This window comes from Homalodisca vitripennis, chromosome 5 (assembly GCF_021130785.1).
Source record: "Homalodisca vitripennis isolate AUS2020 chromosome 5, UT_GWSS_2.1, whole genome shotgun sequence".
NCBI lineage: Eukaryota > Metazoa > Arthropoda > Insecta > Hemiptera > Cicadellidae > Homalodisca > Homalodisca vitripennis.
The window spans coordinates 93,473,782-93,498,418 of record NC_060211.1 but is presented as its reverse complement, the minus strand read 5'-3'; the positions used below and the strand labels follow the sequence as shown (position 1 = coordinate 93,498,418).

General features: G+C 36.0%; 1 protein-coding gene across 1 annotated transcript in view; it reads left to right on the top strand.

Annotated features, from left to right (window-relative positions):
• The first annotated feature begins 9,544 nt into the window (after positions 1–9,544).
• Positions 9,545–24,637, top strand: part of LOC124362532 (glutamate dehydrogenase, mitochondrial-like) — a 44,607-nt gene continuing 29,514 nt past the window's right edge. Inside the window, exon 1 of the mRNA XM_046817122.1 lies at positions 9,545–10,253. Within this exon, the coding sequence (XP_046673078.1) occupies positions 9,839–10,253 (415 nt within the window). The 5' untranslated portion in view covers positions 9,545–9,838. The remainder of the gene's footprint in view (positions 10,254–24,637) is intronic.

Genomic DNA, 24,637 nt, shown 5'->3' with positions numbered 1-24,637 from the left:
CCTATTAAAGACAATAAGAAACGTTTCCGGGTTGAGGTGTTCAACCGTAGCCTTGACATAATCACAACACAGCTGACAGAGCGTTTTGAGGCTGTTACTCACATTACTAGTAGTTTCCAATGTCTGAAGCCTTCTTTTTTAGTTGGAGCAAGTGATGAAGAAATCTTAGAATCAAGCAAAATTTTGATATTAAACTACCAAGATGACGTCTCCATTAACTTAGGTCCACAGCTTGTAAGGCTAAAAACTTGTTTTTTAAGTCACGTGGAAAAACTCAAAAGTATAAGGGATCTTGCAGATACTTTAATAGTGCGTGCTCAAGTTGGTTCCAGCTTTCCAGATGTTGTGAATGCTTGTTTCATTTTTTTGACACTACCTGTTACAACTGCAAGTGCAGAGAGATCATTTTCAAAACTTAAACTGATAAAGAACTATCTTCGCAGCACCATGTCCCAAGAACGTCTGAGTGCCTTAGCAACCATATCTATAGAGCGCAGCAGAGCCAGGCACATCAATTTGGACGACACAATAACACAGTTTGCTAGCATGAAGTCACGAAAGAAGATTAGTTAAGATAGTAATATGCAAGTTGGTTTTGTAACTACTTAACTACTATGTTCACGTTTTAGATAATGTACTCAAATTTAAACTAGGGTTTTCAATACATATTTATTAAATATATTTAAATTTGTACTTTCATTCCAAACCCTATGGAATTGAATTGAGATTTAAATACATATTGCTATACACGTAAACTAGGTCTCTTACAAGGATCAAAACTTTATAAAGAATAGTATACTGTAAGTTATTATAAAAAAATGATGTTTGGTCAAAGACGCCTAACATTGCTGATGAAATGATGGCCATGAAACGTTTGTTACGGTAGTGAGGTGAACTGTCGGCACTGATTGATCATGTAGGTAAAAAAGTTGGGGAAGGGGCGCCAAGGACTGAGTCGCTCCATGGTGCCAAAATCCTCACTACCCGACTGTCTGCAATATTTCTAATGCTATAATTGATTTTGACTTTTTACCCCGATTAAGAAAATATATACAAATGTAAGCTTAAAAAGACTACTTCACTCAAAAAGCATCTACTTCTGTTTTTTGTATTCAGCTTTTGATATATGGGAAGAGTGAAAATTATTTAAATTAAGTTCATTCAACATTTCAAAATAATCGTCTTTAATACAATTTTGCATGATACAAGTCTTGTTGTTTTTTAGGATTGTAGTCTAGGAAAACTGGCTTGTTTGTGTCTATCCCCCAGTTTTTCTTAAGTCACAGTTAAAATGTCGTACACAATATGAAGGAGCCAACTATTTCGAGTACCTTATGTGCAAACAGTAACAACTTTTTTCAAAATTTAGTATTTCTAATCAAATCAAATCAAATCAAAGCATTTATTGTCAGGATACAAAGAATGTATATAACAACGTCAATAATGATACATTAAACTAGCTTGTGAGATTTTGCACTACAAGAAAAAACTCATCGACACTGTAAATAGCAGATTTTAACAACCAACATTTTATGGTATTTTTGAAATTAGTCCTGCTCATGATCTTTACTTGCATGGGTAGAGCATTGAAAAGCTTGATACCCTGGTATTGAAAGCTGCATTGAGTACTAGTATAGTTACATCTAGGAGTTATTAAGTTATTTCTATTGCGTGTAAAATGATTATGTACATCTCTTTGGTTGCTAAGTCTAAATAAATTATCTTTAACATACAACAATACATTTAAAACATAGATGGACGTCAGGGTCAAAATATTAAAATTTACAAAAAGAGGTTTACAATGTTCTCTACTATGTACATTGCCAATTATCCTAATGCATTAGATGGTTTTAATTCTTTAATTTGTCATTGGTGCAATTTGTAGTAAATATTAGATTTAACTTTGTTTGAAATTTATATAACACTACTGATCAAGAAATATATATTTGATATTTTCTCAAATTTTAATGGGAACAAATATTTCAGCCTTTATGTCAAACTTCAGCTGAAAGTGCCATCAACTTTTTAGTGTCAATTAAATTTGTGGTATGAAACAAAAATATTACCATTTTTCCAAATTCAAAAATATTCCAGGTAACTTTTCTGATTTTTCTCATTGTATAAACCCTTCTCGTATATTCATTTGAATTTGTAAGATAAGACTCACAGTACATTCTGCTACTTGTTAAGTAAATTATATGTTTGAATTCTTTCTTTGTCCCTGAAAAACTGCACATAAACATGTTGTCTCCATCACAATAACGTGTCATATAGAAGCAAAGAAAAATACAACATTTTGTTTTGAAATTTAATTCCCGCATGACTATTAGCTTGTACATACGGAAAGAAAATATCAGTCTATAACACTTACACTGTATCACCTGAAAGTCTATGAAATACAGAACAAAGAAAATAACAATTAGTATATATTTGAAAAAATAAAGTAAAGTAAAGAAGTCTTATTTTACCAGGCAGGGTTAGAATTATTTTATAAATTGTTTACTGTTCTATAATGTGTAGTGTACAACAAAATTTATAAATAATTTTAATGACCAATTGACTGAAAATAAGTGCGTGCATTCTTCTAAAATAGGAAGACTTGGATCTCACCTTCCAAGCATTGTCTCCACACTTGAACACAGTCTTTATGTACAGATACACCTGTACACATAAAACACACATGTACACACAAACCCTGCTTAATATTCACTACCTGCATATTTCAGCTTCAAATTGAAGAGACAGTACTTTTTGAACTGTGAATGGCCAGACTGTTATGGTTCTATATGCTGGGGTTTTAATGTATATGATGAACTATTATTTGGAATTTATTGAAGAAAGCGAAAGGAATTCACAGTTGTTTATCAACGTTGTGAACCTGTATGCCGTTTGTTGCAACCTCTCCTAGCTTATATAACAGATCTGGAAACCTAAAATCGGTTTGGTTCAGCCTCTAAGTAGTGTTGTTTAAGCGGACTACCGTGACATTGGTACATGTGTTTAACTAGAAAGTAGGGACTAATCGGTCATAACTTTGCCTGATAAATTAAGATTTTGATTGTTCATCACAGTCATTTTGTTCGTATTTGCTTTAAAGTAAATATTTCAGGCTGTCAGCTTTTCAAATTCATAATATTATTTAACAGTATGATGAATGTAGAAAATATTTTTAACATTTATAAATTCACGCTTATTTCCAAATTTCTGTCCGCCCTAGTAAGGTGTCTAGTTTAAATGACAAGAAGTCCAAATATGAGGGCCAATGTCTTATGGGTTACCAAGTACGAACACTCAAGTAGGAAGAATTGGTTGAATACTAATTTAAATTAAGTTTGATTAAGATAAATAGAAAACTTATCAATATTCGTTAGTTTGCAGCATTGCCTGAGACACACAACAGTAAATACAGTATAAATGTTAGGATTTTGGATGAGTTAATATGGACTGATTTTTACTGGACAGGAAAAATCTGCTCTCCCCACATTTGTGCTCCAGAATAGCTGCTTGTACATTAAATCTATATGTCACAGTGGTTTTTTTTTTCAAGCTGGACCAAAATGGAAGCGCTGTTAATTATGTCATCACCAACAGTGAACAATCACAATATTGTAACTGATGGCCATTATTAAAAGGGATAGAGTTCAATATTTCCTTGTCCTATTATTTATTTTCAGCTTGAGTGGGTAATGTGGGATGGATAAAATTAAGTTTTGTCCATTTGTGACAATGAACAAAGCTAGAAGTAAGTTCAAGTCCTTATGTAACAACTATTTGTAACTTTTTCACATAATCATGGCAAACAGTGACATAAAGAAAATAAGAGGGAGTTAAATGGAAATACAAGTAATTTTCACATTAAGAAAACTTGCACTGGAAGTGATTCGGTTAGTGGTATTAAACTTAGCAACAGTTTTTAGGTGCTTACAGCAACCAATATGTATGAAGATTCTACTAAAAAAGAAGACAACCTGCCTCTAATTTTTATCTGATCTGAATATATGTCTGATACAATAATTACAGCCACATCTATCAATCGTGTAATACCAAGAAACCACTATACTTACAAGGCAGAAATACACTACACCATGTGTCTCACTGCAGGCTTTGCTGATTTTGCATGAAAAATATTCAAATCTATAACACATTTCATTCTCGAGATGTCCTTTGGATAGATAGACAGACAGATAACTATTCAGTAAAGAAATTGACACACAAATTAGCTCAGCCCAACCAAATTCCACGGTTGGACATGCACCAATATAGAACTCATTTTTGTCCATGTAGATCACTTTAAGTTTGTGAAGCAAACCTTTCCAGAGATATTTTGCAAAATAATACATTCACATGTTTGTTCATTTAGTTAGGTTCCATAGCAGTGTTCAAATTATAAAAGTTCCGGTGACCTAGATAGGGTACTACAGCGCATGATTTCTCTGAAATCAAATCTTGTCACCAACATTGATTTTCCACAATATTATTGTTTCTTGTTTCAATGAATTCAAATGTTACATGTTAAAATCTCATATGATTGTACTCAGTTTGATTACAAATTTATTAATTCTACTATTTACTCATTACCATCATGGTTACTGAAAATAACAATATAAACATTCGGAAACACCCAACCAAATCAAATAGAGTGACATGCACCATCATCAAACTCAGTGTTTGCTGTGTAAAAATGAAGGTCCATACAAAATTTAAAGCCTAAGTAATTTTGTTTTTGAGATATCGTGTGGAGAGGTAGACAGATAGGCTTGTGTGATAGCCTTCGATAATGCTCAGCCTGTAAAAGCAATGGTGGAGATAAAATAAAAATAAACATGTCAACCATTGGCATTTACCATATAGCCATTTAGCCATGTATTTAATCGAACAAAAGGTAAGCTTTCACACATATTAGATAAAAAAGTAAAGGGCCAAAAGAGTTAGTAAAATTAAAAATAACCCTGCTGAAATTAAAACTGCTATAGAAGCATACTCATTTAGAAATGTCACTTACAGAGTTGTAGATCCACTATACATATTTTTTGTTTTAGAACCTGCATGTAACAAGTTTCAAAATTTGAGTTATTGTTGAACATTACAATATATGTTATTGAACTTATAATAACATGAGTTTGAATCTACATAAGAAAAATTATATTGTCCAAACCAAAAGGTGTCAAAAGGTATGGACATACTAAGTCTTACTGCTGGTATCCTAGCTGATTTGTTAAATGCAATTTAAATCATGACACTAGTTCTTGCAAAAAATACTGAAACACTCCTCCTTTGTGTGCTGGCGGAGGGGAGCACACTGCAAATTAGAAAGGTTGCTCTGTGTATATGAAAATAAAAAATAAATATTTTCCCCCTTTTAAACCATGTTCAACTGTTGTCTCATCTACCAGTAACTACATTGACTCCGACGTAATCGTGCACACTACTAGAATTGTTTAGTCTCTTACATCAATTGGAACATATGGGCCCTACTTTATGCTAATGTAGCGAAAAGTTTCTAATTAATATATTAGTGTGAAAGAAATGATGGATGGGATTCTTGTAAATTTAAGAAACATATGGAACCACAAGCTTAGCAAATAGATTGAACCTATTAATAGTTTTTACATCTCCTATGGCTTGGCTCAAAACAACCAGTATATTCAGCTCTCTATTTCAACTTATAAAATAAATATAATACATATATGTAAAACTCGTACAACCGATCTCAACTATTTAAAAGTTCCAGATTTTGCTGCTCACTCCACAGATTATCCTGATAACAAGGTTCATGGAGGAAGTGGTGTGCTAATTATACCCAATTATTTCAACATCACAAAATTCCAAAATATAATCAAAATCATACCCAAAGAACTACCACTGTTGTAAAAAACTGGACAGGGCTTCTGACTATTTCTGCAGTTTACTGTCCACCTAAGCATAGACTACTATTAATATTCAACAGTTTCATCAGTTTTTCAACACTTAGGTTCTCTTTAGGTAGGTGGAGATTTCAATGCTAAACATATAATGTGGGTTCTAAGTTAATTAATCCCTTTGGTCGAAACTTGCTGAATAGTATGGATAACAGTAATTTCAATGATGTGTCCACAAGAGAACCCACTTATTGGTCAACTGTTAGAAATATAGTTCCAAGCCTTCCTAGACTTAATTTTGTCCAGGAAAGACAAGAAAATCTAAACATGTATGCTGGAGGTAGCACAACTAGGAAATTTTATTCTAACCAATTAGTACTTGTTAGAGACTATAGAGCTAAAATATAAATGGTTTGCAATCTGGTGCTGTGTGGAAGCGACACATTGATCAGCTGATTGCTGTTGACAGTCCCCCTATTGCATATCCCTAACCACAAATTATAGTGCGATACATCACATAAAATCTGTATTTGTAATGGTGATTTTCAAATATGTTCAATTTTTATCAGTGAAATATAAATTCATGTATTTTAGAATTTTCTTCCTCAAAATTTGCTGTTCCTCAAATTCTGCCGCCTTGGGCTATAGCCCTTTATTCTCATAACATGTAAATCTGCCCTGCTTCTACCAATACTTTTTAAGCTTTAAAAAATGAATGCTCACTAAGCTCTTTACAAACAATAATAAATGTAAAAATATCATCCGTTTGCATAGAGTTCTTTTGAAAATATATATCAAATGTTTTATTATCTTATTATAATCTAATATATTATCAAATCTTACAAAACAAACATTTTCAAATTAAGTTTCATAATGCAATATTTCAAATTTAAATTGTGTTGAATCAGGTGTTCAAGAACTGCATGGATTTTATGCGGGCCACCCAACCACAAAAAACTTAAGTTGTTTACAAAGATTATAATATTGTCTGCCTTTGCTGATAGGCTGCATTTGTTGGCCTTGTTATGTTTGTCCATTTAAATCAGCTGTCTCTGTATTGTTGGTGGTATATTACTGGTATTATATTTACTTTATTGTTGGTGGTATATTACTGGTATTATATTTACTTTTTAGAGTTATAAGTCAAATTATTATTTTGTTCTTAACTGTTATGATCATCATATTGTATCTAGTCATTCACTGTTATTAACTACTTGTTGATGATACAACAGTGTTAGCCTCTCATCATGATCCAGTTCAAACTTCAGAAATGTTACAAATTATGCTGAACACATTGTCTGATGTGTTTAGATAATTAAGGTGAATGAACAAAGTATTTTCATATATCTTCTATCTTCAGACAAAGGTAATTGCTCACCAGTAACTCTTAACTGTATACAGCGCCCTCAACAGGATAGTACAGATACTTAGATAGTTACAAGTATCCGGATTCAGCTAGGCAGACATCTTACATAGCACGCACATCTGAAACAAAAGACTTAACGTAACATTTTCTAAAATTTTTTGGCTGTTTCAAAGAAAATCCCACTTATTAAAGGAAAATAAATTGTTTTCATACACAACTATTTTGAAGCGTGTGTAGATCTATGGAATTCGGTTATCATAACAGATTCAAACACAACCCTTGACATTATCCAGCGCTTCCAATTTAAAGTCCCGAAGAAGATATTACAAGCTCTTTGGAACATTACAAACAAAGTGATTCATAGATACATTATAATTACTTTCATAAAGGATCAAATTTCTAGAATATATGAGAAATATTTTTAAAGCTACAAACTCATAACAACCACTTAACCTTATTAACAGCTTTGTGGTTATTATGCTTATTGTCCAGCACCATAATTGAATGTGCGGGATAATAATATTCATACAAATATACTGAGAAGAACTGACTTTTCTGTTTAGTTAGTAGCAACACTTTAACTGCCTAGCACTGTTTCTTTAACAGTAGATCAGCTGCAAAAAATCTGGTGCTTTATCAGGATGCACCAGATTGCATCTGCTTTGCAAAGAGGCTACCAGACAGAGAGTCTATACATGGACTTGTTGAAAGTTTTCAATAGGATAGGCCACGAACACCTACTGATAGAGCCGTATTCAGCTTTTGCGGGCTCTAGAAAAGATATTCAGTCGGGCCTCGTCCTTTCCCGTCACCACGCCGTCGATCAACACGGTTCCTTCAAATAGACGTGTAGCGAGGCCCGGCCTAGGTCCCCGAGGGCCCGGACCTCGGTTAAATTGTTCAAAAAATTCTCTGTGCCTTCTGGCTAAACTGTGTGCTCTGGTATTGCTGGCCTCTACTGATACTAATATACAGCTGGAGTGAATCGGTAGCCTTTCCTCAACCATCTAGCGTTCCCCAGGGTTCTCTTCTGGGTCCTGTGTGAATTACAATTTTTATAAATTATATAATTATTTTCATCAACCATTCCAAGGTTGTATTTTATCAGATAACGCTCAAATTTATAATAAAGTGACTTTTGAACTTAGTTGCAGAGATCTATAATCCGACCCTGAATAATGTTCTCACACGGTGCTTCGATAATGAAATGGAGCTGGATGTGTCTAATTGGAAAGAGTTTTTTCACTAGACGGGCTGGAATGATAAATTATACCTATTCACTTGGAAGCAAACCACCGAGTTGTCCGAAGAGTTCACCGATGTAGTCCATAGGCACATCAGCCAACTCTTCGGACTTTAAGTGTCAGGCGCAAGATCCGACTTCATGCTGCTAAAGAAGGTTGTTACTGCCTTAGTGGACTCACGTGAATTATCGGGGAGAATTGTGTTCTAATGCCTTCGGCTGTCCAGAAGTAATAAGCTTTAGGAGAGAAGATTCTAAGCAATCCAGTAATCATACCACAGCACATTGCCATGCTTGCATTGGAGGAATATCCTACCTGATCACTTGGAATTTTTCATGTGTCTGAGATGGCTTTTAAGAAAAATTTTATCGATTTCTTTTCATAGTGGAGTTTGTGATACTGTAAAGGACGTATTACACACATACATACACTGCGCACAAACTCGCACACTTGACCACATTCAATATATCACAAAACAGACACCCACATACGACGACATACCCACTTGCTTCAATTGACGTTCATTGCTATAATTATTGTTTTATCTTACTTTCTAATTTTAAAAGATGCTATTTATTTTAAATACTTGCAGTTATATTCTTTGTTGTTTGAAATATATTTATTACTTTTAAATTTGTATGAGTTAAGATTATTAATTATTGTTTAGAAATCTTACACCTATACTTGTATTATATGTAATTAAACGCATTACTCTCTAGTAATTCATGCTCTTGTTTGCGTTTACTGTATGATGTTACATACTGTTTGTGTTAATTGTTGTAAAATAATGTTTTCCGTGAAATTAAAATAAATAAATTACCTTTTATGTTCCCCGTAGTGTGTTATTTATACTTCACTTTTTTTCTTTCAGTGTTTAACCCAGGGTTGTAATTAACCACTGGGTTATAAAACTAAACATTGTTATAAAATGTATCAATTTACTTATTGTTTGCAGCTTTTAAGAGCAGATTGTATATAAAAATAGTTATAAATAAAAAAAAAACCATTGAAGGTGGCATTGAATGTCCACATAACAGGTGGTGTGTTGAGGTTGATTGCTGGAGTACTGTCTAGTCTGGACTGAATGCTCTCCGTCTTTCTAGCTCTAGCTGGGCAGCTGTCGTGTTGAGGAGGTGTATTGTGGAGTGGTCTGTGGTTAGGGATCGAGGTTATTCACGGAGGTGGCTCGTTTCTTGTGTTTGGATAAATTATCGTGTAGTTTAGACAATTTCAAATATTTGTGAACTACGTCTGGTATATCGTAGTTAAAACAAACCAACTGGTAGTTGTTGTCATTATCATAATTCAATTGTTTTTCACGTAGGCCTAGGCTAAATTGTACAATAACTCCGTAGCGTACCTTTGTCAAAATGTTTCATCTAAGAACCATCTCGAAATTACCGAAATCCCCCTTGAACAATGATTTTAGTAAGTTACTGAAGTACACTCCAGCCTTAATGCAAATCGGTTCTCAAAGAGCTATTCATGAAATTCCAGATAGGTTAAAAGACATTCCAACTTCACCAAATCCAAGATTTTTTGATATGGTGGAATATTTCTTCCACCGTGCTTGCCAAATAGCAGAAGACAAGTTAGTTGAAGACATGAAAACAAAAATGCCTTTGGAAGACAAGAAGAAAAAAGTGAAAGGAATTTTAATGGGCATGCAACCCTGTGACCACATTATTGAAATCAACTTCCCTGTACGCCGTGACAGTGGCGATTATGAAATGATAACTGGATACCGTGCACAACACAGTACTCATCGAACACCTTGTAAAGGAGGTAGGTATAAATTTTAAAATATTCAAATTCACAGATGAAAGCATTTCAAGTGTATACAGTAGTAACTTTATCGTTAAACTATATTGTAATTCATTATTTCTTTCTGTGTGTATGTAATCTTATTATTAAGTCAGCACTATAAAAAGTGGCCACCACCACAATTCAATTCCATCTATATTCATCAGTAACGAATCCTCGACGTAACTACTGAAACAAAATTACATGAAGGTTTGGTATTGCATTCAATTACGCCTATATTCTCTAGTTCGGCTGTTCTCATATCTTATAAATGAATAATGGTAATTGTTACATTAACGACCGGAGCGGCAAAATACGAGTATTGCACTATTAACTTATTGGAATCGTCCTACAGAACAAAACAATGCAAGGTTTGACAGGGTGGAAATGAGAAATAACGAAGTTGAAGTTGTAGAACATAAAAAATGGAACAACTGTTCACACGCGGAGCAATATTTCCATGTTGTACATACGCGTTGGACGTTATGTGACCTTTTTTGACCGTGATTCAACCTCGTGATGACGTCATTGGATGCCATCTTTGCAAACGTAATTGAAACATAATACTGAAATGAGGAGAATTTTGATCCAAATGAACAATGTTTTTCTTAATTTTAAGCTACAAATTAATTAGTTGTTATCAAGTTGAGACGAGTGCCTCCCGCACTGATTTCAACGATAGAATAATATCCCTCGAAATAGTACCTATCAATAAAATATCAAATTCTAGAGGGCTGATCAGAAATATAACTTGAATTGTAACGCAAAGGCAATTATGTACAGTGTAAAAAACTTAATAAATCATGATTTCAAACCCGTAATATAAATAATATAAAAGGATATTAATAGAGAAAACTTACCATAAGTGTGTTCTACAGAATGTGCAACTCCAATGATATATAGCATTGCCTCGCTGGCTTCAAATGCAACAACGTGGTCACCAAACAAAAATATGTTTAACCCATTGCGGATCACTGACGAGCTGGGCTCGTCACGCAGCGGCCGGGCCTAACGGCACGGTGACGAGCTCAAGTCGCAAAAGCGGTCTGCTTTTAAATTTCCCTCCAAATAGTTCTGTTAATGTCTGATAGATCGGGCGATCGTCTTCACTTGTCTACTAAGAGTGTTTAACAACGGTCTACGTTTAGAGTTTTCAAAAGTTTTATAAATATCCTACAGATCGCAGTTGTATGTCGAAGTTGAAAAATCATTCATATGAGTTTACTCTCTGCTTTTTAGCGCTTCTGATTGGGTGTTTTCCTCAGTTGTTATTATAATACTTTTGAGGTTAGTGACACAACTAAACGACGTAGACGTACATGTTGGTGGGTTTAGTGTAGACAATGGCCCGGATGTTGCAATCGATTCGCCCGAGCCGCTTTATTTAGACTATGATTCAGACATCATCCCTGCCACGCCGTAACCTTGCTCGCGTGTTATCGTTCCTACATCACGGATACCCCAGCAGGCCCATGTTCCATCTGAACGAATACCTTTGCAGCTGAATTTTCTAGTATACAATAGCGAGCGATACGATGTGGCGCACCATTGCTGTTTGTGTGGCTGCTGACCATGAATTAATTCGCGTCCGCTGGTGCCCGCGCGCCAAAACAATACGATCCGCAATGGGTTAAATGTCTAAGCGCGTTCTTTCAAAAAAAGGAACCTGCCCAGGCCGATATTTAAAATTAGAATATTCAAAACTTTTTACTACTTTTACGAATTTTGATGTCACAACGAAACATCAAAGTCTCCCGATTTAAAAACAATACGCGACCACACGACGAACAAATACACTCATTATTAAAAATTCCATGTTCTATTAAAAAGGAATTAATCTCCTGTCTGTCAAAACGTAAACTCTTAACGTGCCCGAGAAAACACTCCGACACACACAATTCACTACGATTTGTCGAACTAGTGGATGGTTGATCCATGATTGTCACGCACTTACTCTATCCAACCTACAGTACATGATATCTTGTGAAGCACTGACTCATGCCCTGGAGCGCTCAGACAACAGATACACTATCAGTCCCTGCCGCAGATAATATTTAACCCTTTGAGTGCCGGAGCATCGCTATTTGCGAACCTGCATTATATGCAAAAAATGCCAGAATCGCTATTTGCGACTTCAGTAGTAACGCTTGTATTTTATATAGTATTTATCTAAATTGGCTCAATGACCATACATACGCATTCCAAAGGCTTCAATGTAACTTTTGATGAAGGTTTTGTTGCATTCTGGGTTGATTCTGATTTTTATGGCGGTTGTAAAGAGATCGCGTCAGTCGAGTTTAGAATCGACAGCTACACGGATGAGCCGTCACATGTTTTGTTTGCGCTGGTGTTTATTTCACAAATGATTGTAAATATTGAAAGTTGTAAAACTGTAAAAGGGTTTTTAGTGTTAATATCTTCATATTATTTTGTTTGTGTATGTTCTAGTCTGTGTGTAAGTAGAACAATGACTTGACCGTGAGTTATGGTGATCGTAAGCAGCTAGTACTTTACTTTTTTTGAAAAATAAAATAAAAATGAAATGAAGCCCATTTTTTTTTATTATGTTGTTATTTATAAAACAGTAAACAATTTATAAACATGTTTTGATAAACAACGGAAATACTATCCAAGTCTACACTGTCTGTAAACGAGAAACTTTCTAGTTTTGTAGCGGTTCATATTTATTTTCCAAAAACTTTATTTATAAGTATAAAAAAGTTTTTACATGTCTTTTTGTAAAGAATTAAAGGGAGTATAAGATAGAATAACTGAAAATTAAAAATAAAATATTTCAATTACACTACGTTGTGTCTCAATATAAAACAAAATGTTTTTGCTCATAAAGTTTTTGTTAATGTTTTTTTTTATTCGTATAAAAACTTTAAATAACTAATGAATGTATTATATCTATAAAGAAAATATATTTATCTACAAAACAAATAAAAACCCAGGACATTATAACAATAAATAATGAATTTTTAACCAGACCCTTGCAAAATCAGGCATTTTGGCTCAGAATTTTGTGCATACCATATAGAAAAACGTCGCGGCACTCATAGGGTTAAGTAAACAGATTATTCAGACACAGCACACAAACAGAACATTAGAAACTTAACCAGTTATAAATATACCCCCTAAAATCATGTTATTTGTCATTTGCGTCCCCTAAAACTATATACGAGGGGTATTAGAAAAATAAGGTTCCCATGATTTTTAAAAATAGACAGCTCTATATTTCTACTTAGTGTAATACATCAATTTAAAACTTAAAAGTTAAGCTATTTTTCCACATAATCACTGTTTCTGTCCAAACACTTTTGTAGACGATGCTCCAACTTTTCTGTCCCCGTGTTGTAGAATTCTGCCGCCAACCCTTTGAGGAATCGAGTAACCTCTTCCTTGATTTCATCATTGGTACTGAAGCATTGGCCACCCAAGTGTTCCTTTAATTTTGGGAATAAGTGATAATCACTTGGGGCTAGGTCTGGGCTGTAGGAGGGATGGGGCACTATAGTCCAGCCAAAATTTGTCAGCAGTTCTTGAGTTTGACGTGAGACATGAGGTAGAGCGTTGTCATGGAGAAGCCTCACACCACTGGACAATCTTCCTCTCCGGCACTTCTGGATCGCGCGTGTCAGTTTTCTTAATGTGTCGCAACATCTGTCAGAGTTTACTGTTGTTCCATGAATGGTGATTCTTCAAGCAATATTGTCTCAACTTTTTCAACAACTCCATCTGAAACTGACGGTCGTCCACTTCGGTTTCCATCGTGAATTTCCATGCGGCTTTCACTGAATTCTATACACCATTTCCAAACGTGTTGAACAGATATGCAGTTTTCCCCATAAAGTTTGATTATGATTAACTGATGGTGAATTTCAATAGGTGAAATCTGTTTTGCATTTAAAAAACGTATCACAGCATCAATTTCGCATCTGGCGGTAACAACCATAGGAAGCTCCATCTTCGAAGGCAGTTAGGCTGGCACTGTTGGACATAGCGAGGTGCGAGTGGTATGGATAGAGAGAGGGACAGCTGATGAGTAAGACAGTGTTGCCAGATTTCTCCCAACATATCGCATTCTGTCTCGGCGGCATAGGGAACCTTATTTTTCTAATACCCCTTGTATATGTTTGTTCAGGAGAGTGAGCAGAATACGTTGATAACGTCAAATTCGTGATTTACTAGGTCGGCCTTTAACGTTACAATTTTCTTAACAATGAATAAGATGAAATCAAAATTGTCTAGGGTATTAATATAAAATGTAACAGACATAGCAGTATAACATTAAGTTAATTTTTAAAATTTTGATGGATAAACAAGTTTGACACCTTGTGACACAAATAACACATGTACATCGCCATTTTTCTTGCCTCTATTAGAGATGTGCAGTATAGAACGTGTTGTCATTGAGGGGGGCTGCAGTATAATAAGTGACCAACACTAGTACTGATTAATAAATATTATTCCTCGACATAACCACTTGGTAATTGTGAAAGTAACGACCAGAGCAGCAAAATACGAGTTTTGCGTTATTAAGTTATTGGAATCGTCCTATACAATAACAAAACAATATAAGGTTTGACAGGGTGGAAATGAGAAATAACGAAGTTGGTAGAACATAAAAAATGGAACAACTGTTCACACATGGAGCAATATTTCCATGTTGTACTTACACGTTGGACATCATATTGTGATCTTTTGTGATAGTGATTTAACCTTGTGATGACGTCATCGGATGCGGTGCCATCTTTGAAAACGTAAATGAAACATAATATTGAAATGAGCTGAATTTTTATCCAAATGAACAATGTTTTTCTTAATTTCAAGCCACAAATTAAGTAGTTGTTATCGGGTTAAGACGAGCGCCTCTGGCCATCTGGCGCGTGGGCTATCAGTAAAATATCAAATTCTAGAGGGGCTGATCAGAAATATAAATTTAAATTAATGCAAAGAAGTTTATTTATGAGCAATATTTCCATGTTGTACATACACAATTCAACCTCGTGATGACGTCATCGGATGCTGCGCCATCTTTGGAAATGTAAATGAAACATAACACTGAAATGAGCAGAATTTTGATCCAAATGAGCAATGTTTTCTTAATTTCGAGCCACTAATTAAGTAGTTGTTATCGGGTTAAGACGAGCACCTCTGGCCATCTGGCGCGTGGGCTGCGGCCCACGCTGATGTCAGCAAAAGAAAACATCCCTCGATATAGTACTTATCAGTAAAATATCAAATTCTAGAGGAGTGGATCAGAAATATAAATTGAAATGTAAAGCAAAGAAATTTATGTAAGGTGTAAAGAACGTAATAAATCATGAAAAACTCTAATATTAATATTTAAATGGATATTAGTAGAGAACAGTTACCATTAGATTGTGTTAGCAGATAGAGCTCAGTGGCAGCAACAAAAAAGTGGTGGAGTCTGGTATGTGGGTGAGTGTATTTGGTGTTGAAAAGAAATTCTACCAGGTACCATAACGAGGGATGTTCACCCTGACTTCTCGCCAGTGTCTTTCAATGGTGTTTGTATGTGCACCGGTATCAGAGTCAACAAAAGTAATGGAATGATTGAGGGAGAAGTACCTGAATCCTTCGTCACCGAGACAGTTGAAGGTCTTACAACAGTAGCTAACAATTGTTGTACCTGGCAGAACCCATTCTTTAATTACATCAAGCAGGGTGTTTCTGTAACGTTGTTCAATAGGAATAAGGAAGGAATCTCTGCTCTGCCTTTTGATTCCCCCAAAAACCCACTGTACCTGAATTCTTCTGCTGTGATTATATTTTCTCCTTCCAAATTTGGCCTCATCAATTTCAATGACTGTCACAGGACCGCCAATTTTTTTTGACGTTGTTGAAATGTGTTTGAAATACACTTTGTGGCAGAAAGAATACCAGTCCACCACAGAATGTGCTTCTCACCAAACTCCAATGAAATATATAATTGTCTCTGTGGCTTCAAATGCTACAATGCGGTCACCAAACCAAAATATATCTTTTATGTTTTAGCGCGTTCTTTAAAAAAAGAAACCTCTGCCCGGGCCGATTTAAAAAAATTACAACATTTAAAACTTGATTTTACTACTTTTACAAATTTTTCTGTCACAACGAAACATCAAAGTCTCCCGGTTTAAAAACACACTCATTATTTAAATGGAAATAATCTCATTTCAGTCAAAACGTAAACTCCTAACATGTCCGACAAAACACTCCTACACAAATTCAATACAATTCGTCTAACTAGTGGATGGTTGACCCATGGTTGACACACACTTACTCGATCCGAAATGCAGTACACGATATCTTGTGAGGCACTGACTACAGTCCCGGAGCGGTCAGATAACACATATGCTATCAGTCCCAAGCCGGGACCAACTAAGATTTTGTCTTTTGATAGGCATCAGCTGTTTTAAAAAGGTTATACAAATTTTACAAGATACCAACTAACAACAGTTTTGATATTCAGAATTGGCTTTTTTTTCAGGAAAAATTTAATTCATTTGAAAATTATTGTTTTAATGATATTTTATATTCAAAATTTAATTTCTAGAGATCCGTAATAGATTTGTATGTAAGAAATGTTTGGTGTGTTAGAATATTAAGTGGAACCATTGGTTGTCTACTTATCAGTGTTTAAACTTATAATTTTAAAACTAGGAGTTCATATCAATATATTTCAAGAGTTTGAGAATTAATGTTATGGATGGTTTACTGATCATCTAATTTATTTTAACAATATTCAATTGTAATGTATCATACTACAAAATTACAGTAAAGTAGGGATTGTGTTATGATAGTAGCTCTATTATCATGAGTGTAATCTATTAACAATGAGTATTTGTTAACATTAATTATACTGAATAGACAATAGCCCTATCTTGTAGATGTAGGTTATCAAAAGTTAAACAATTTGAGCAACAATGACTGTGGTTGATACTTGGATGCAATTAGTATTACAAACTTGGATTGCTAAGCGATTCTATTCTTGCAAGCAGCCTCCCTCCCCCACTTGTCTACAGAGGGTGGTTCAAAAGTCATCTTAAGTCATTCACTCACTATTCATATGAATAATTGGGTAAATGGGGGATATAATTCCCTTCTAAATCCTTTGAGTAATTTGATTTTTATCGTACAAAAGTTCATGTTGTGAGGAATGAAGTATATTTGTCCTACATTCAAATGTTAAGGTACAAGACATCAGTAATCTATTTTCATTAAAAGTTAAACGTGATATTTGTTGAAATTGAGCTGTATAAAACCATTATAGCCAAAAGGTCATTCTTATTTTAGTCTAAGGTCATTCTAATCTCTGTATATCACCAGATAACCCCAACTTAGCTTACTACCTAAGTGAAAAGGTTTATAAAAATACTGTTCCCAACTTTCTTAACTAGAATTTTCTACTTCATGGATTCTATAGTGAATTTTGTTTGTATTTTACAACTTATAAATTCCTTTTAATACTGTTTGGTACAGTTTCCCTACACGAGGGACCTACACTTTTGTTTGTTTATATTGAGTTGTAATTCTAATTGATTAGCTATTGATTAGATATGCACAAGTAAAATTTTATAAAGAGTAAAGGCCGGAATCGACAGTGCGAAGCTGCTCAATGCCTCGTGCCATCTGCCTCAGGGTGAGCTCTTCAGCTAGCAGCTAGTTTGTAACCACGAATGCTCACTGCGAGCACGCGAACCACTCGCATTCGTAGTGAAGACAGTCGGGACATTATGGTTTTTTTTCTAGAAATGCGCAAGTGTCTGCCACTGTTTTTATTGTGATGGCGACGGTTATTAGGAAGAAACAACAGAAAAAGCGACGTAAACCCCGTTGGTGGGTCAAAAAATGTATCGAAATCGGTTCGAATATGAGAACAGACTCCTAGAAGACGTGAGGTTCGGTTGCAAATTTCTTGCGAATATCCAAGCAAGATTTTGAACATTTAATTACATTGATAGAGCCTGCCGTGAAGAAACGTGACACGTACATGCGAAGTGCTATTACCACCAAGGAAAGATTAGCTGTTACTCTGAGATTCTTAGCTACTGGAGACTCATTTACAAGTTTGCAATACCTCTTTTGTATATCCAAACAACGAATATCTGTGATTATTCCAGAAGTATGTGATCCATACGTACAAACATACCTGATCCTGTAACTTGACTTTTCTTTCCCCTTGACCTTTCACGTCGGTAAGACCCCAACAGAGACGTCATCTTCTTTTTCAGATCTTTCACCGAAACATTCATTGACTGCGATGTTTCGCGCCATAAGTTTTCTATCTTGTTGTTATTATAATATTCAGGGTGTTTCGAGTCCGACAGTAAACGTTTGTCTGATAATTTCATGATTATCCATGATGACAGTTTTGTTGTGGAGGTTTGTTGGTTTGCAGTGCAGAATTGTGTCTTGTATGGTGCGAGGCAGACAGCGCAGGTATCCACTTGACGCACAGCTCGGAGCGAGGCACCTTTGAGCACTGCTCTAAAACCGACAAGCACACGACTCACCTCACATTGCACGACGGGAACGCCTCATAGCGAGCAACCCCGGTATCCACAGTCGGAGGCAGAGCCAAGCATTCGCCACGAGGCATTGGCAGCGAGCAGCCTCGCACTGTCGATACCGGCCTTAAATTTCAAAATACAAACGATGTTAAATCTTTATATATATTCCATAAATTTATAGAATTTATATAACTTAGTAATTCTAAATATAAGATCCTGTTTAATAATCTAAAAAAAAAATACAGTTAATTTTCTCTCCATGTATCAAAACAAAATATTACAGGCCACTTCTCTAAGAACAATTCCCCATGCCCATGGTACAAAATTAAATAAATAACTTTCATTTTATTTAATTAAAATTGAAGACCTAACTAAAAGTGTTTCTTCTCAATATTTATATAATATAGTAAATCTCTAAATGGAAATAAATTGCTTTCAGACAATTAGAACCAAAATTCGATGATGCCTTATATTTTATGCTTCTTGTTAAACAGAATCTAAATTTTTATATTTTTACCAAACTACTTTTCCATTTAATTGTTTTGAACAAATTTAGTCTTAATTTAACTAGTGGCTTATTTAAGATAATATGTACTTTGTCTTATCTCATATTTTTAAACAAAAAAAAACTGATGCTCTTGGTATTGAAAAAAAATCATAAAACTATAAACCTTCTAAAATTGGGTTCAAGAAAATATTTTTAAACAAACATAGAAACATTCTTTTTTGTCTGGACCATTGACAATAATAATATTAATGTGGGATAATATTCATGTTGTCATACAGTATGGTGCAGTACAAAAATAGGTGGCACAGTAATGGGGCGCGTTTATTGAAATGTACTATATAAAATGAAACAATTGTTCATCAAAATTAGTGCTTAAGCATCAGGTATAGTCCGATGTTTTTTTTTATTTATTTATTTATTTTTTTTTTTCGTTGGGGTATTGGGGTGGATTTACAGATCCTCACACGTCAACCTGAGCTTATTGTGTGCCCCTTTGATGTTAGAGGAGTAAGCCTATCTTTGTGCCCTTAATTAGGCTAAGAAGCTTTTCCCCGATACTAGCATCTGGTTCGTCGCCTGTTTGTTTATCACCGAAAAGAGCCCTTCTCCTTGCTCCCAGTCTCTCACAGTCCAGTATTATGTGTTTTGCAGTCTCTTCAGACTTATTGCAGAGTCTACACTCCGAGTCCTGGCCAACTGGACTGAAGGTTGGTATTCATGATATCAGCAACAACATTTGTATGTTTTCCCTGTACCATAAGGACTATGTCGTCTGCATATCCTTGGACATAGATTCCATTGTTAGTAAGGTCCTCAAGTAGACCATCTACTACTAGATTCCACAGTAGAGGTGACAGGATGCCTCCTTGAGGGCATCCCCTTGTGCGTGCGATCACAAGCGATTCTTCATTGAGATCGGCCCTGATCCGTCTGGAGCACAGCATGGCCCTAAGCCACCGGCACAGAGCTGGCTCGAGGCCACGTCGCTGTGCTCCACTTACCATCGCAGTGAATTTAGCATTGTCAAAAGCTCCTTCAATGTCTATGAAGGTGCACAATGCCAATTCCTTGGCGGACAGGCTATCCTCAATCCTACTGACTAGTTGGTGCAGTGCTGATTCACAGGATTTGCCTTGCTGGTATGCATGTTGGTTGCGATGAAGGGGAGTGTCTGAGAGAACTCCCTTTCTCAGGTGCCTCTCCACCAGTCTTTCTAATGTTTTCAGTAGAAACGAAGATAAACTGATGGGACGAAAGTTTTAGGGACAGAATAGTCCGCTCTCCCTTTTTTAGGGATAAAGACCACCCTGTTAAGATGCCAGACTTGTGGTATGTACCCATAAGCTAGGCTCGCCCTGAATAGTTCACATAGAAGAGTGAGGAGATTCTCCGGCCCTTGCTGAAGCAGGGCCGGAAAGATTCCATCCCCTCCTGCAGATTTGAAAGGGGAAAATTTAGAAATTGCCCATTTGGCTTTAGAGAGAGTGACAATCCTTCTGGCAATGGCCCAGCTACCGCGATCAGCTCTTGGCCAAGAGCCTGCCTCATGGTTACCAGACGTTCCAGTGTCGTCATTCTCAAAGATGCAATCAGGGAAGTGAGTCTCAAGGAGAAGTTTGAGGCTGTCACTAGACCCTGAAGTGTATTGACCTCCTTGGGACCTTAAAGATCCCAAGTGACCGGTTGGACCTGAGGCTAGTAAACGTTGCAGTCTAGCTGCCGCGCTTAATTCATTTACCTCCTGTGTAAACTGCCTCCAGGAACTTTGTTTTGCCTTTTTGATTGCTAGGCTGTATTCTGTTAGAGCTCTATGATAGGGCTCCCAGATACGGCTCCTTTTGCATTGATTGTGCAGCTTCCTAACATTAGCCCTTTTGCGAGCGAGGTCCGCAGTCCACCACTTAGTATTGGTTTGACTCTTCCCCTGTCGCAATGGACAATTGTCGTGGAAGCTATTGATTATAGCATTGTGCAGGTCAGAAGCTATCTGATCTATGTCTGTGAAGCATCGCACCCTTCCGCCTACCGATCCCAACTGTGACTGAAGGTCAGACTTATATCCCAACCAGTCAGTCCTCCTGGGATTGCGATAGAGGACCTCTGCAGCTTCATCTAGCAAGTTAAAGCGGATATACCTGTGATCTGATAATGAGGCCTCTTCGCTTACGTGCCAATTATCAACCATTCCAAGTATACCTTGTGTGCAGATTGTTATATCAATAACTTCCTGTCTAATTCGTGTTACGAATGTAGGGCGGTTACCATTATTACATATAAATAGATCCCTACTTAGAAGAAATTGTAAAAGTGCCTCACCTCTGGGGTTAGTGTTGGTGCTGCCCCATCCAGCAGAGTGATGGGCATTGGCGTCACAACCTAAAAGTAGTTGTTGATGTCTGGCTTGTGCTTCTTCCACCAGGAGCTCTAGGTCTCTTGATGGAGAGGGTTCCCTGGCATCATATGGCAAGTATACAGAGCCTACAATTGTGCTCTGTACTGTGCCTCCATTCTTCCAGGTCAGTGTGCCCATAGTGAGATCTCTGGAGCAGAATTCGTTGAGGGTTAGAAAATCCAAGCCTCTCTTCAACAGGATGCAGGTCCTGACATTCCTTAGAGAGGTACAGTAAATTAACTTACCTTTGGTTTCATTTAGACCCGCCACTCTCCCTTGGTGAAGCCATGGTTCTTGAATTAATGCCAGATCAAATCCCTCCTGGAGGAAGAACTGGCAGAAGGCTGCCGAAGCAGCCCTACTGTGCTGTAGGTTGATTTGTAGGACTCGTGGCATTGTCCTTGACTGTTGAGGAGACAATTGAGACCTGCCAGAGTCCTAGATTGGCTCTACAGTTGGAAGCCTTCACAGCCTTGTAGCAGACCTCGTCCAGGAAACAGACGAATCCGTAACCTTTCGGATCTGGCTTGGATGGAAGGATTTTCCACTCGTTTACATTTAGGTTGGGATTCTGCTTTTTAAACATTTCAAGTACCTTTTCAGGTGTCTTCTTCAGAAGCTTCGGGTGAGCTCTGAAAAACACCCGAGTGGACTTTAAGATGTCCTTACGCAGACCCACTCTCAGAGAGATGTCGTCTCCCAGAGGTTTTGTTCTTTGAATTACTTCTTCCAGCCAACGTTTGGTGTGCTCGTTGATGCAGGAAGCAATTAAAACACCTTTCTCTAGGTATGTGCCCGCAAACGATGGAACGGAACCATCCTCCAGGGGTTGGATTTCCTCCATAATTGCGTCCTCGATGGCTTCTCCTTGCTCTTCACTAAGCTTCGCATCAGGGTAGCCATCGAGGGGTATGGCCATTTTGATCGCCGCGACCTCTCTGTAGGTAGCCTTGGATGTGCTACCAGAGGTCTCGGGATCGTGGGCTTCCGGCTTTTGGGTTTCTCTCCTAGCCTTCTTTGCGGGCCCCTCAGCAGAGGGTGGGGTGGCCAAGGTGCTTCTGGGGCGTTTGGCCGACCCCCTCCCCCGCCTTGGTACCCGCAGTTGGGCCCGGAGTTGAGACCTCCTGCCTAGTCCGATGTTACTCTTATCCTTTGTTTTTTTGTCAGTAGGACACTTTTTGTATAATTTTTATCAGGAGACAAGTTTTTCACCCTGTTTCCCTTTTAGCATAGGAAATCTGGCCTGATGTCTAAAATAAATTAGTCAAAGCATTTTGATTTACCTTAGATATCAAGCATGAAAGTATATTTTCACTTTGAGCAGAAAACACAAGGATATGTACATCATAAGTGCTAACCCTATGCTGTGCTGTAGACATAATTATATGCAAATTATTATTATAAACACTTTAACTGTTAAAATATTTCAACATATAAAGCCATGCTAAGAGTCAGCTGTAGTGAAATGACCTAAGTGTGTTTTTATTTATTCTTAAGCATCACAATTTAACATCATAATTTTATGACAGGTGATTTGTGATGACACTTAAAAGACAACTACAATACAATTCTTAAAATATAGATTAAAATCAAATAACAATTAATATTGATTAACGTCAAATAACAATAAATAAATCAAACAACAATTTTAAAATATGATGCATTAGAAATAAATAACAATACAATAGAACAATAAATTAAAAAATGTAAAATACATACAATAAATGTAATAAATAAAACAGCAATTGAAACATATTAGTCTATTAATTATCTGTTAAAGAATAGAATGCTCCTCGCTCAAGCCACTGGCATAGATTTTTCTGAATTTAGTAATATCTCTGAGATTAATAGGTAAGTTGTTGTACCTTTTCCGCCTTAGTACTGAGGCGAACGTTCAAAGTTAGTCTATGATGTACAGATTTTATAGCATGTTTAAGTTTTGTGTTATGACTGTGGACTGTTTGATTTTCCATAAATGTGTCAGGTTTAGACTACTGAATTTGCTATCTCCAAGATATAGTGACTCTAAAGTCACTAAAATTTTTAAATTAATGAAACTGGTTTTGCAATGGGCACATGGAGGTATGCATGCCAGAATTTTCAGCATTCTTTTGCAGGATAAAAACATTATCAGCATGTCTAGACATACCCCATACTAATAAACCACTTCAATTCATATAAGGAGGATTAAGCATGGTAAACATCAAATTGAGTGTTTAATGTTGTATATTATGCTTTGATAAAAAGAAATTATGGAAGATAGTGTTTTTGTTAAATTGTGAAATATGTCAATGGCAATTTAATTTATGACCGATTTCAATACCAAAGAATTTTACTATTTCTTGGACTAATATATTTCAATTCCATTACAGTATATAGACTTGATATTGTTAGTATTAGAATTCACTCTTTTAAATTCAATTACTTGGGTCTTAGACATATTCATGGAGAGCCCATCGACAGAGAACCAATCCCTCAAACAATCAAGTTCTTTCTATACAATGTGTTTAATTAAGGTAGCACATTCAGCCTTGAAAATCAATGTTGTGTTATCAGCATACTGGTAAATCTCCATTTATGTTCTATCAACCAAGTTATTTGCATGTACTGTATTATCAAAAGGAGGGTCCAAGAGTGAACCCTGTGGTACACCATATTCAAGGCTACTCCAGTTTTCTTTATAATTTTTTTTATTATTCTTGGTTTTCTGGATAGTACAAAATAAATCACCCTAATTCTGTATATTTTATCCCAGTGCTTGATAACTTACATTGTAGGATTTCATGGTTGACACAATTAAGCTATAAACTTACAATTTTGTATGATTATTCATTTCTATAAAGGAAATATTGATTTTGATTTTAGTGTATGTCCCTTTATGGGATTCAGCTGAGTCAAGTCTATCACTCAGGGAACTGATAATTTCCCTTCTGTCTGTATGTTTATC